Source organism: Chaetodon auriga, chromosome 19 (assembly GCF_051107435.1).
Source record: "Chaetodon auriga isolate fChaAug3 chromosome 19, fChaAug3.hap1, whole genome shotgun sequence".
Classification (NCBI taxonomy): domain Eukaryota; kingdom Metazoa; phylum Chordata; class Actinopteri; order Chaetodontiformes; family Chaetodontidae; genus Chaetodon; species Chaetodon auriga.
This window is the reverse complement of record NC_135092.1, coordinates 6,668,550-6,681,785: the sequence shown is the minus strand read 5'-3', so window position 1 is coordinate 6,681,785 and position 13,236 is coordinate 6,668,550. Positions and strand designations below refer to the sequence as shown.

The 13,236-nt window shown below is 42.9% G+C and overlaps 1 protein-coding gene across 3 annotated transcripts in view; it reads right to left on the bottom strand.

Annotated features, from left to right (window-relative positions):
- Positions 1-612: 612 nt before the first annotated feature.
- dpysl2b (dihydropyrimidinase like 2b) overlaps positions 613-13,236 on the bottom strand; it is a 29,344-nt gene continuing 16,720 nt past the window's right edge. For all 3 annotated transcript variants that reach the window (XM_076757505.1, XM_076757504.1, XM_076757506.1), the window contains 9 exons: positions 12,407-12,487; positions 12,133-12,201; positions 10,591-10,711; positions 10,273-10,429; positions 10,001-10,142; positions 8,930-9,100; positions 6,020-6,199; positions 5,609-5,774; positions 613-4,345 (listed from right to left, as the gene is read on the bottom strand). In XM_076757505.1, the coding sequence (XP_076613620.1) occupies positions 4,254-4,345; positions 5,609-5,774; positions 6,020-6,199; positions 8,930-9,100; positions 10,001-10,142; positions 10,273-10,429; positions 10,591-10,711; positions 12,133-12,201; positions 12,407-12,487 (1,179 nt within the window). In that variant the 3' untranslated portion in view covers positions 613-4,253. The remainder of the gene's footprint in view (positions 4,346-5,608; positions 5,775-6,019; positions 6,200-8,929; positions 9,101-10,000; positions 10,143-10,272; positions 10,430-10,590; positions 10,712-12,132; positions 12,202-12,406; positions 12,488-13,236) is intronic.

Genomic DNA, 13,236 nt, shown 5'->3' with positions numbered 1-13,236 from the left:
TTTGCCTTTACATCCAGTTGGGACAATCTAATTCCTTTGAAGCACACTAAAGCCTTAAACCTTATAAGCACTGTTCTTAAGGTTAGTTTTGCAACCACCTATTGAGTACAGAGATATCCTATCATGGTTGTTTCAACCATGAAGAAAAACACTTCATAATATTTGAGCTGATATCTGTTTTCACTCACCAGAAAGTGGAGATCCAGTGAAAACACCTACTGATTCAGTCAGTGTGATAAATGATGACTCAGTATACTCACTTCACATTGAGGACTCAGTGTTAAAACATTCATCTGTACATGTGCTGAACACCTCTAAACACCCGACTACACTACACTTCCTTGAACGAGTACATGGTCCAAACTGGTTGTGATAGAACTGGGACCTCTGGGTGTCCCAGTTATCTTGTCTGATGCATCATTGATACCATCTACAGGAAAAACTAAGCAAGAAGTCATTCTGAAAAGTGGCAGATTTTGTTTGTGGTAGTTCACTACAAATGTCCTCCAAGAGTTTGTCTGTTTTGCGCTTGTTTCATTTTCAGTCTATATTTAATGACTTACAGACAGCTTCTAACATGAAACATGAAAGTCGACAAACAGAAGAAACAGATTTCATTCCTTTTTCCCTCATTTTTTAATTCTTTGAAGTCCTTGGTTTTCTTTTTTTTTTCGTTTTCTTTTTTTTCTTTTACATTACCTTCCATGGGATTTGACACTTTTTCCATATTGAGTAAGCATCCCAGAAACCCCACAGCCACCAAGACAAATACCATCACACAGTTTCACTTTCACAAAGGGGAAAGGCTTACAGAGAGGGACGGAAGGGTGCAGGGGGGCAATAAGGTGTTCAACAGCATCGACAACCTCAGAACAGAAGGAAGCTCCTCTCAGTCTGCAGCACGTTGCGTACATACATATCACTCATATATCATTAGCATAATATGGCATAGAAAAGCATCCAAGCTGACAGAGCGTTGAAGGAGTATAAGTGTGTGTTTTAGTGTGTGTAAATCGAGGAGGCATGGGACACGGCGAGGATGCCAGCATTGACAGCTGGTATTTAATATCCAAGTCAATTCTTCAGGCATGGGTGCTGCATCACAGCAACGGCTGTCTGATGTGTGTGTTTCTGGCATGGGCTACTTCTGGGGACACATTTCAGACTAAAGACCAGTTAATTGGGGACGGCTTGTCCAAATGGGGACAAAAGCCGTGTCCCCAAGTGTGAAAAAGCTGATTTTTGGATCAGCGCTTAACGTTAGGGTTAGGGTAAGTCTGCAGGACATGAATGTGAGTCTCTGTAATGTCCCCCAAAGTGATTGAAGTAGCTGTGTGTGTGTGTGTGTGTGTGTGTGTGTGTGTGTGTTTCTACAGTATTCTGTGGTGTGCTTTGGACTCTAATAGATTCTTTTCAGCAGCAAAGGACTCTGGATTCCACACAACTCAGTACAGGATCATGTAGAAATGGTGCAGCACTGTCACAGAATAATTATAAAAACGTGTGTGGGTGTGTTTGTGTGTGTGTGTGTATGTGTGTGTGCAGGCGCAAAGCTGTACTAAATAGCACCAGGTCAGGACAGGTTGCCAATGGCAACCTCCAATCTGACAAGCGTTGCCATGACAAACAAAAAGCAGAACCCTGTGAGAGCGGAGGGGTCTGTCTCCACGGCAACAGCCAGAAACAACAAATGAGCCATGGAGGGAGGGAGGGAGGGGGGGAGAAGAATGAAAGACAGATATAGACGAACTGAGAGGAAGGAGTGACACAGAAAACACAAGAATACAAGAAGCATACTATTCCTCTCACAAGAGCCACACTGTACTGAGGACTACACCTCCTTTGCTTCACCCACATGCTCTTTAGTGTGGTGGTAGTGAGTAACAGAGTGTAGACTGTGCCAATGAGAATGAAGGGAAGCTCAAATAAGTAGAAATACAATGTTTATGTCTCACCTTTGAATGCTTCAGAGACATGTTTTGGATTCTTTAAATATATCCCATTGGTAATGCTGACAGCCTTTGCCTTCTATAGGCCTGCAGCCAGATCAGAGGGGAGGGGGCATGAAAAACTGGGGTTGAAAGCACAAACACAGAGGTGGTGTAAGTTTCAATATCTACATTATGTATGTTTGTGAATGTATTCATATGTGTGAGCGAGTCAGGGGCCATTTCTAGTTCAAATGACTTCATCAAATGACAAACCAAAGACTTGTGACACCGTTTAACGTGTCCAATTATTCGCTAAAGCTAGAGCTATCTCTCAAGTGTTGCAGCAAGTAGGTCTATGAAGGAAAAGGTCTTCATCAGACTATTTAAGACCAGTCTAAAGCACAGGCTAGTCTTAATCTGCGTGTATGTAGCTGGACCCTGGTTGCGTCCATGTCAGTCTGAGCTTGTTGCTCAGTGTTGAGTTACGGAGAAGAACTGGTTGCCAAGACCTCGTTGACATAAGAACACAGGAAATCAGTTGCTTGGCCTAATGAAAACCAGATCATGCAAAAAAAACAAAAGAAGAAGAAAAAAAGAAACATATGAGCGCTCAGCACGGCCCGGAGCGACGTCACGTTCACAACAGTAAGGTGTGCTGTACAGGAGCCTGCTGTGCGTGTCCCATCCCTCACACATCAACACTGCACACTAGTCAGAAGTACATTAGCTCATGTCTACTTTCAAGCGTAAATCAATAGTGCTCAGCCCTTAGGCACCTAGTTACAGAATGACACTAAAAAGCAGTTTGACAACAAGTTAAAAACTCTAAAACATTAGAACATTTCAAGATATCGAGCATTTTTCGTCTTTACAGGGGCTCTACCGACAGAATAGGCCCCGTGAAAGCACAAAATCTGGCACCTTTGAATCGGTTAATCCTGGCTATTTTACATCTTTTTATCTTACATCCTTCACTTACCTCAATAAGAATAACAAAACAAGAAAAATCAAACTATCAGTACAACTTCTGTGGGTTCAGGCACATAAAGAGTAGAACGGAAAGAGGGATTCTGATGAGTATAAAACAGTCACATGTGGAGGAGGAGGAGGAGAAACATTCTGTATGTGAATGCACTGGTTGGTGATGGACGGTTGGACAGCTGTCAATCAAAAATTTGGACCTTTATGATTCACTGGAATGCAAACAAGCTGGGAAAATTGTAGCTGCATAGTGAATGGCACCTTCCGTGCACTACTTAAAGTTCTCTAAAAGGACGGCATTGAGAAACAATAAGGCAAGGAAAGGTTGAGGTTGAAGCGACAGCGAATACAACTTTCTCTTCCCTCTCTAAATCTTTCCTTCAATTCTCACACTCAACGACGCTCTAGTGCTCCGAGATGAGGCATAAAGCTCTACTTACTACCTGCCAAGGTTCCTCCTGCTTCATAAGAATCACAAGCTGTAAGGCAGCTGCCAAATATGGAATACGTTTTTTTCACTCATGCACCTGAGCAAAGCCACAGGTGGGAAAACATGAGGTGAAAGCCAGTGCAGGAAGAGTTAATAACCCTAATAAAAGATCAATTTTTCAAATCTTAAGGCCGTCCTCATTGTGAATATAATCAGTTGGATATTGATAGTACTGGACAGTGAAGCAATTGAAATGCAACGTAATATAAATCACAGATAATCAACAGCTTGAAGGACGCATTAGATTCTTGTCTGCTAAAGAAAGTGTAAGACTGTTCAATTTCACGCAACCTACTATTTGGCCTATCTAAGGAAAGCAAGAAAAACAGTACTGGTTTTGTACCATTTGAACTACTCCCAGAAATGAAAAGAAAGAATGAAAATACAACAGTCATCCTGCATGAAAATGATCCTCTTTTCTTAACTGCTTCAATTCAGTTTCGCCTCGCTTGATCCCTCTATTAAAACAATAGTAAAACAAATATCAAAAGGATACATGGCAGGGAGAAAGTACGGTATAAAAAAACTAAACAATGTCGTCAAAAGTGCTCAAATAAGGAGTGTTTTCATTTTTTTCATTCTTTTCTCTTTTTTCATCATATGAGGCAGACCTTTTTTTATGGTTTTTGTTTCTGACTGTGTCCTCTAGGATCAGGGTTTGGGGAGGAGGAGAGTGGGTATGTGAAACGCAGCGAAGGAGGAGGTGAAAGATCGAGGCTGACGGACAGCCCAGTCAGGTGCTGTGAAGGGTTCTGCCCCCGATGTCGTGACGTGGTTTCTTGACCCCTCAGCTCCTGTTGGCCGTCCCTCCTCAGATCTTCTTGTCCTCCTCGGCGGCCACGGCCGGAGCTCTAACCCAGGCTGGTGATGTTGGCCCTGCCACCTGGTGGCGCCACGATGCGCTGGGTGTTCCGGCGGGGAACGTTGTCGTCAATCTGAGCGCCTGTGAGATCAAGAGGAAAGCTGGCTATTCAAGGTTGTGTTTATATTCTGCAAAAATACAAAGATAACAGTTTATTGGGGGTCATTCTATAATTTTTCCAACTGGGGATTTTCCTGTTGGGCCTTGTCAACTGTACCAGAAGAGAAAAAATATTTTGTTGTTGCAATCAAAGGCGGTAACAGATGCTTGTTAGCGTGCTTGTGACCCAAACTAGCCAGCTTGCTAACTAAAAACAGAGCACATTTCAGAGCGCACGGTTGCACAACATATCATGATCTCACCACAAAACTGCAATTAACTGAAAGATAGTGTATGAAACAGCATTAGCTAAAACAATAGCTTCCTCCATTGTGGACCACAGCAGCCTGCAAGGCAACAGTCATGTGAAACACGACGTGAAAGGCTAAGTTTCAGAATTCTTACCTACTGTACGGTAAGGAAATACTCTGCTAGTCTATTTCTGTAGTCGATATTCTACTATTCTTCTTTTTTCAAAGCAAAAACTGTTCACCATGTGGGGCCTGGGGAAAGAGAAACTAACGGACTTGTACACGGGGCTGCACAAACCAAAAGGTTTTTTGGAGTATGCGCCGTGTGAGCAGCTTTCATTGTAATGAATGGGCGCCATCTTGGAGTCCAGCACCCGTGTTGTCGCCGGCACAGAGGCGTAAAAACTGTTTGCAAGTGGTCAGCAATGTGAATTCAGTTGTCAAAGTTGGATGGATTTCACATTTCTGTGCCATGAGAGAGTCTGTTTGTTTGCACTGACTCGAATCGAATCGAATTTGGTCCACACTTTCACTAACTGATGCTGCCGTGACCAGGCCCTTTGACCAGTTTCATGAATGGTGCTCTTTATGGTGACCTGAGCATAGCTTAACTCAATTCATGGATGTTTAAGGCATCAAGCAGAAGCACTACTCAAGAGTGGAGAAATACATCCTCTCCAATAAGGATGACTTAATGCTTTGTACATATAAGCCTTGAATTAAAGTTTTTTTTACTAGCCATGTATCTATAGATGAGTAAAAATGTATTTCTCTACTTTTGAGAGGACCTGCAACTTGATTCCATAACTCACATAACTAAACATTGAAAATAAATGCTCACTGTTCAGAAGACATTCATTCGAAAATGAACAGGCTCAATGAGTTTCCTTGATTTTGGGTATACGTAATAGAAAATAGAGGCATTCCTTTAATGTGTTGTCAGAATGAAGTCAGAAAAGAGAAGCAACAAAGAAAAAATGATGTCTGCACTGACCCGATAGGCTGAATCCAGACTGATGCAGGTTACGGACGGGCTGGTTGGGCTGCTTGGCAGGCGAGGTCTTGGCAGAGGACGCAGGAGTCATGGCTTTAGGTGTGACCGACACCTCGCAGACCGGACCGTCGTACAGCCCTCTGGGTACACCCCTCAGCTCAGCCAGCTGCAGTTGAAGGAAGCAGATAGAACTGTCACTGCAGTGAAAAGGAACCAGGAAATATTCCATCCTCTAAGAGGGTTGCAGGCACGTCCTGGGTCAGTCTGTAACAAGCTGCGTCACCCCTCCAGTTTCCACAAAACAATCATCAGTCATTATAAAAATTGCTAAAATGTCTGACTCTGTGTCCGCCCCTCCCTCCATCAACAACCACAGCCTCAAGAGACAAGGTTTGAAAAGCAGCATTGTACCCTGCTGCGAGCTTTTATCCTCTTGTAGACGTAGTCAGGGAAAGGTTTTCGGGCAACATAGCGTCCCGAGCCCTCGGTGGTGTGAAGGTTTCCTTCCTCCAAGACGATCTTGCCCTGGCTGATCACCACCAGAGGCCCGCCACGCACCTCCGTGCCTTCAAAGATATTGTACTCCACAGTCTGCAGAGGAGAGCAATGACGGAAAAGTACATGAAAGAAAGTATGAACATCTGGAAATAATGTTTCAAGTCAAACATCCACAAGTCTATACAAAAACAAATGCACATAACTAACTATATAGATCTTTTGGTCTGTAGTCATCATGGGTGGCTGCGCTGCTGGATAAGAGCAATGAGTTGGAAAAAGAGGGCAACACAGTACAGCCGTGTTCTAAATACTCTCATAGACTGCCTAAATTATGGATGTTACACAGGCCAAAATGCTCTCATTCTGCCTTTTCAGTCCCAAAGGGCTACTGCTTAAGTGAGGCTTACTCCTGAACTTGTATCTCAACACATTGATGACTCTGCTTCTCAAAAGCTAAATGAGCTGTCATTCTTGGTTGTAACCCCTCATTATGTGTTGTTATTATGAGGATCTAAGGACTTCCTCTGTTTTGTATTGTTGTGATGTTTTTTGTAAACTATTAATATTCTACTATTACTAGTGCTATTCTACAAATAACCTTGGGTATCCTGAAGCAGATAACGTGGAATACATCCATATTTAAAGCAAATAAGAGACTTTAAGAATCAAACCAACAGCAGCACTCCTTGGCTTCTTTGCACATTTTGCAACGTTATCCATGACATGGTGCTATGGATGTGGCATGTGTTAAAGATAGAAGTGATTTTCAGGGAGGTTTTTTTTGGATTTGAGGCAGGCTGACGTTCTGACAGCCGACAGCTGAGCTGCTGTGATGGTTTATTACAGCTGCTCGTTTCTCAAAACACAAACGCAGATATAATAAATCATCCCAATAATACCTTCAAAGCAGTGTTGCAGTGATTCACCTTCTCCTGCTGTTATAAGGTTTATGTAACCTCCCTGCAGCACATGTTGTATCTGGGAATGTTGCTGCTTTAGTTTAGTAGATTTATGGAAATCCCACTCAGGCTTTATCTGAAAAATTGCCAGAGCGACGCTGATGGACTTCCAGTTTGTGTTCACACATCATGCCACCATGTGAAATTGCCATAGTGTTTATGGATTAAAGCACACTTGTGAAAGGAGCTTAACTGATTTAACTTGAGTTAAAAGCGTTCCCTCTGACTTCTAATGCTAATAAAGAAAGCAAAGCTAATCGTTGAGGAATACCAGCTGATGTGGCACAGAGGCCTCAGTTCTACGGCCAGAGGAGGAAGCGAGGGTCGTATGGGTGGTGCGGGTGTTTGGGTGTGTGTGTGTGTGTGTGTGTGTGTGTGTGTGTGTGGAGGGTGGAGAGGTTGCTGTGTGACGAATTTGGAAGCTGGATGACTGCTCTCTCCTAAAAGCTACCGGAGCTAAGTCTGAGGTCATGGCAATCTGGTGGACTCTGAGAGCTTGAAATGAGATCACCATTAGGCCGGGCTATACTGTGACACACACACACACACACACACACACACACACTATAAATGAGCAGTTTCTCCCATGAGCACAAGCTGGTCATTTTCTGACTAAGCGGAATAAAAAGAAACCAAAGAACATGACGAGTTTCAGCAAACAGATTCCAAGAACATATATGGCAATAGTCTGTATTTCTTTCACTTACACACACACACACACACACTCACACACACACACACACACACACACACAGCAATCTGCCTGCTAACAATCAGAAACGATGTGTTCCAGTTCTCTGGCAGATTTTGAGGATGACATCACTCCCCTGACGCTGTGTGAGGCCCACACCCTGTTCAACAGTCAGAGTCAAACAGCAGAAAGTGGACTAATAAACTAGTTGCTCTGGCTGTTATCAATTACAATAACTGCATTCTTATTATGAATCATTACCACACAGTAGATGTTTTTTGTATGACTCTAAAATGTACATAATTCAGAATAATGTTGCCTTTGTGGCTTCTATGTTTGCATTACATGGCAAAAGAATGTGGACACCCCTGTTCACATGCGTTTTGTGTCTTATGGTCTAGGGCTGTTATTCATCGGGGTCTCTTAGTTTCAATGGAGGGAAGTCTTGATGGCACACACAATGTCTGTAATGGAGTTCTGAAAATTTTATTTCCTTGAAATAAGTGGAACACCAGTGGAGACTTCAACCCATTTCTAATGTAAATCAGCTGGTTTCTAGAAACAGGCTGTTTGTTGAGTGAAAATCATTTTTTGGCTGATTTTCGCTCAACAATCAACCTGTTTCTTACCTCTTCCAAGACAGTGACTTCTAGGAAGGCCTTGTTAAAACGATCAGCAGTTTCTAATTATTAAAATTGTTTCATTTGTTACATAAAAAACAACATTTTTAGGACTTAGTTATAGAAAGGATTTGATAGGATGGACATTTCTTCACTGTACTGTATAAACTGTTTCCATTACCGCTGACTGATCAAAAACATTTCATGCGTTCTTGTTGTTAATCATTTAGTATTCTGCTGAACCTTCTTTCCTCATTTAAATCCTGTTTTGTGAGGCTCTTTCAGCTCCTGCTCTGCATGAAACATGCTGACATGTTATTATCATTATCATTTCAGCTGCTCACACATTCTTAGAGCTATTACTGTTTGCATTCACAACACTGGTAACCTGAGCGACTTAGGGAGGGCAGTTGGTCTGATTGGCCACAGTCACAGAGCGTTTTACGGCTTCTGCCTCCACCTGGAGAAGTTTGCGATCACATAGAAAGGATACACCTAGTAACTTTAACATCTGACATAGAGAGGCCTCACTCTTATGGTGTGAAGTTCATACCGAGTTGTGGCTCTTGGCAGAGATAATCTTTGTTAAGTCTGGGTCCCACAGCACCAGGTCGGCGTCTGAACCCACGGCGATACGACCCTTGCGGGGGTACAGGTTGAAGATCTTGGCAGCATTGGTGCTGGTCACTGCCACAAACTGGTTTTCGTCCATCTTTCCTGTCACCTGAAATGAATCAGAGCTGAGAGTGAGAACAGTACAAGGGGAACTGTCCTAGGAGGACAGACCATCATGGAGGGACAAGCCCATTCGCGGCATGTACCACTGCCAGATAGAAGTGGCTGATATCAAGAAATCCTACCAGTGGCTTGAAAAGGCTGGACTGAAAGACAGCACAGAAGCACTAATCATGGCTGCACAAGAACAAGCCCTCAGTACAAGATCAATAGAGGCAGGGGTCTACCACACCAGACAGGACCCCAGGTGCAGCCTGTGCAAACGAGCTCCTGAAACAATTCAGCACATAGTAGCAGTGTGTAAGATGCTCGCAGGAAAGCCGACATGGAACACCATAACCAAGTGACAGGCATAGTGTACAGGAACATCTGTACTGAGTGTGAGCTGGAAGGCCGAAGGTCAAAATGGGAGACAACTCCTAAAGTGGTGGAGAATGACGGAGCCAAGATCCTGGAGGACCTCCAGATCCAGAATGACAAGATGGTAGTGGCTAACCAACCAGTCATCGTCTTGATAGACAAAGAACAGAAGAAGGCAGTAGTGATAGACGAAGCGATCCCAAGCAACAGCAACATCAAGAAGAAGGAACACAAGAAGCTTGAAAAATACCAAGGACTGAAAGAGGAGCTGGAGAAGATGTAGGGAGTAAAGGCAACAGTGGTCCCAGTGGTAATCGGAGCACTGGGGCCAGTGACCCACAAACTGGGAGAGAGGCTTCAACAGATTCCAGGAACAACATCTGAGGTCTCTGTCCCAAAGAGCGCAGTCCTAGGAACAGCTAAGATACTGCGCAGAACCCTCAAACTCTGGTAGAGGGTTTGAGTATGGGGGTGAGAGGGATTTTTTTTTTTTTTCTTAATTTATATACACATAATAGGATATACGTACCACACACTTGTCCCAGATGATAGACATCCTTTCCTCAGTGCCGTTGACGCCTTCGGGAATCAAGCTGAAGTCGTCTTTGCCCACAGCACGCTGGGCAGTGTTGAAGGGACAATGTGCACTTCCTGTCACCTGCAGGTCACCACTTGACCACAGATGGTCAAAGTACAGAAAGAGGACAGAAGAGACATTGTGTTCATTGTACAGAAAATGAAGTTGTAACAGTCCAGTATTTCACTGTATGTCCAGTTTGAATGATTGGCTCATCCTCTTACCAGGACAGCAGGGAGGTGAGATAGTCTGGTGTGGTTGGGTCGGGGCTCAGGGGAGGGGAGGTGACGTAGGCAGCTGCTTTGGCCCAGTTCTTGCTCCAATAGTGAGAGCCGTCTGTTCCCAGGCTTGCAGTGATTGGCTCTCCGTAGACCACAGTGCCTGAAAGTCCGGTCCCATTATAACACCAGACACTAACCTCCTGGAGTTTGTTTCATGTGTGTCAATGTTTGGAACTGTGCACTGAAAGTAAGTAGTCTAAAATCTAAACAGAATTTAGTTTTTATGTCAATGTTAGTGGAGTAGACAATAATGAGTCTCACCCTTCTTCCTGGCTTGAGCGATGACATCGGCAGCGCTCTTGCTCATCACTTTGGTGACATAGAGAGGACAGTTGGTCTGATTGGCCACAGTCACAGAGCGGTTTACAGCTTCTGCCTCCACCTGGAGAAGAGAGAGGTTTTCATGTGAGTGTGAGGCGGGACAACAGGAAGTGGAGGGATGACATTAGTTTGACCCTCTGTCTTTGTCCACAGTCACTGAGAATCACTGCTTCATGCTTTTCTTAAAAAAAAAATCAGCCTTTTCAAAATTCATATGATCATACGAAGAGTTAAAACTTGGGGTAGGGGTTGAAAATTATATGTCTGATAAATATAGTCCGATAAAATAAGTTAAGTGAGCTGAAAATGAGTGGAACAACTTAAATACAGTCCTTAATATTCTTTATTGTTAGACTCTATATTCTTAACAGAGTAGGTGTATACTGACAACAGGTACTCATTTTGGGCATCATACGTGCTTATTTGCCTTCTTGACAAGAATTAAGTGAGAAAATTAATACCATTCTCATCCGTACGGTTATTTTAGCTTAGCATTAAAACAGGAAACAGGGGGAAATACTTTGGTTTTTTTAGTACAAATTAAAAAGCATTAGGGGTGCTGGCAGGTGGACTTTTGTTAACTTCAGACAGAGTCAGACGAGCTCTTCCCCCCTGATTCCAGTCTTTGTGCTAAGCTAAGCTAGTGGCTGCAGATTCATATTTACTGTGGAGACAAATGAGGATCAACCTTCTCTCGGCAAGGAAGCCAAGAAGGATATTTCCCCAAATGTTAAACTGATGCATTTGTTTCCTGAAAATCTGTTTTCTACCCATAGCAACAAAAATAAGGTAAAACACTTAAGAGAACCTTGGCAACTTATTTCTAAAAAAGAGATGGCAGGATTGTGACAAACACTAACAAAATGTTCCAAGAAGAAAAAGCACTGTGGATTCTTCATTTTGTCTGTGATTTCTTTTGGATCATACTTCCTTTTTTGTGCTTTTTTTTTCTAAATAACCATAGTCTGAATCACTAAAAATAAGAATTCCAGTTACAATCAACTCATTCATCATTATGATAAGCATGCTGCAGGGGGACAGGGGATCATGTTCCCCGATACATGAAAAATTTGCATCCTCTGAATATTTGAAATGAGTCCAGTGATCAAATGCCTCCAAAGGCTAAAAGAAAGCGAATTTCCTCAGCTCAAATGTCAGTTTTGCCACATCTGGATGTTCATGCGTAACAACAATGACTCATGTAAAGTGAAACGGGGTCTTCTCTGTAACGACTCTGGGATTCTTAACAGGAAAATTCCCATTAGACATATGAAGGTGAGTTTGCAAAGGATGTTAAAGTATTTTCCAAGGCAGTGAGACACCCACAGCTTCGCAGTGAAACTGTCAAACAACATAGCACCAACAGCTGCGAAGGCTGGGAAGGTCAAATCCTCTTCGCAGGAAAAGGACTTGCAAAAACAACACTGAGATGAAGTGATTGCTCACTTCCCAAAGTCAAACCAGAAGTCTGTCTTACTGTACCTCCTCAGGACGGCTCAACACGTGTCCCTCGGGCCCAGTGATGCCCTGCTCCAGGATCCTGCGCTGCTCCTAAATACACACCATCAAGCACAAACACACACAAACAAACCAGTGGAAATGTGAGATGCTGAGTCATGTGCATGCATATTTGCCTTGAAATGCTCGAAGCTCAGAGCTTTATTTTCCTTTTGATGCCAATCTGAAGGCCAACATCCACCAGACAATCATGTCTATTTATGTCAGAACCCAGCCCTCATGGAGTGAACCGTCGTACCTCAGCGACAATGTCTCCGTTCTCAGCGTGCACCTGGGCGATGGCTCCCAGATCGCGGATCACGCTGAACACCTCGTACACCTACAGCAAAGAGGAAGACACAGCGATGTCATGTGATGCACAATGTAACGTTTTCCACTCAGCAGAGATGTTGAATTCTGGTCTTTACTGCATGTCCACGACACAGTTTTCCTTTGATTTCTGACATGTTATGTATCAGTGATGTGCGATTAGGCTAAATAAAGACCAATATTTAGTCTAGCTAAGATTACAGATGACATCAGAGTGTGATTCTTGGCTGTTTCAACACTTTTTCTGAATAAAAAATACAGAATGTCTTACACTAGTCTTCCCTTGGCTCTGCACTTGCAGTTTAGTGCTAATTAACAAACGTTAGCGTGCTAACAGACAAAACTAAGACAGCGAACAAGGTGAGCATCACACCTGCTTAACATCAGCATGTTAGCATTTAGCTCAAAGCTTCTTTACAGCCTCAGAGAGACAGAGGTTAGGATAAAAGTTATTGCAACACTCTCCAGGAGGAAATCATTTGTTGTGCTCATAATTTCCTTTAATAATACATTTTAAAATGTCAATCTTGTCATTTAAGTTTTTTCAGGTTGAGGTCAGGGAAGGCACAAATTAGCCTAAAGGTAATCACTTAGGACAAAAAATCTTTTCTTTCTCCATCAGTATATAATAATGGACACTACAGACAAGCTAATTCTCTAATTACACTGACATGTTGATGTACAATCACCCAGACAATAATCATAACCTCACTGAATATTTTTGTGCAATGAAACACGGAGGCTGATTTTCACACAGTA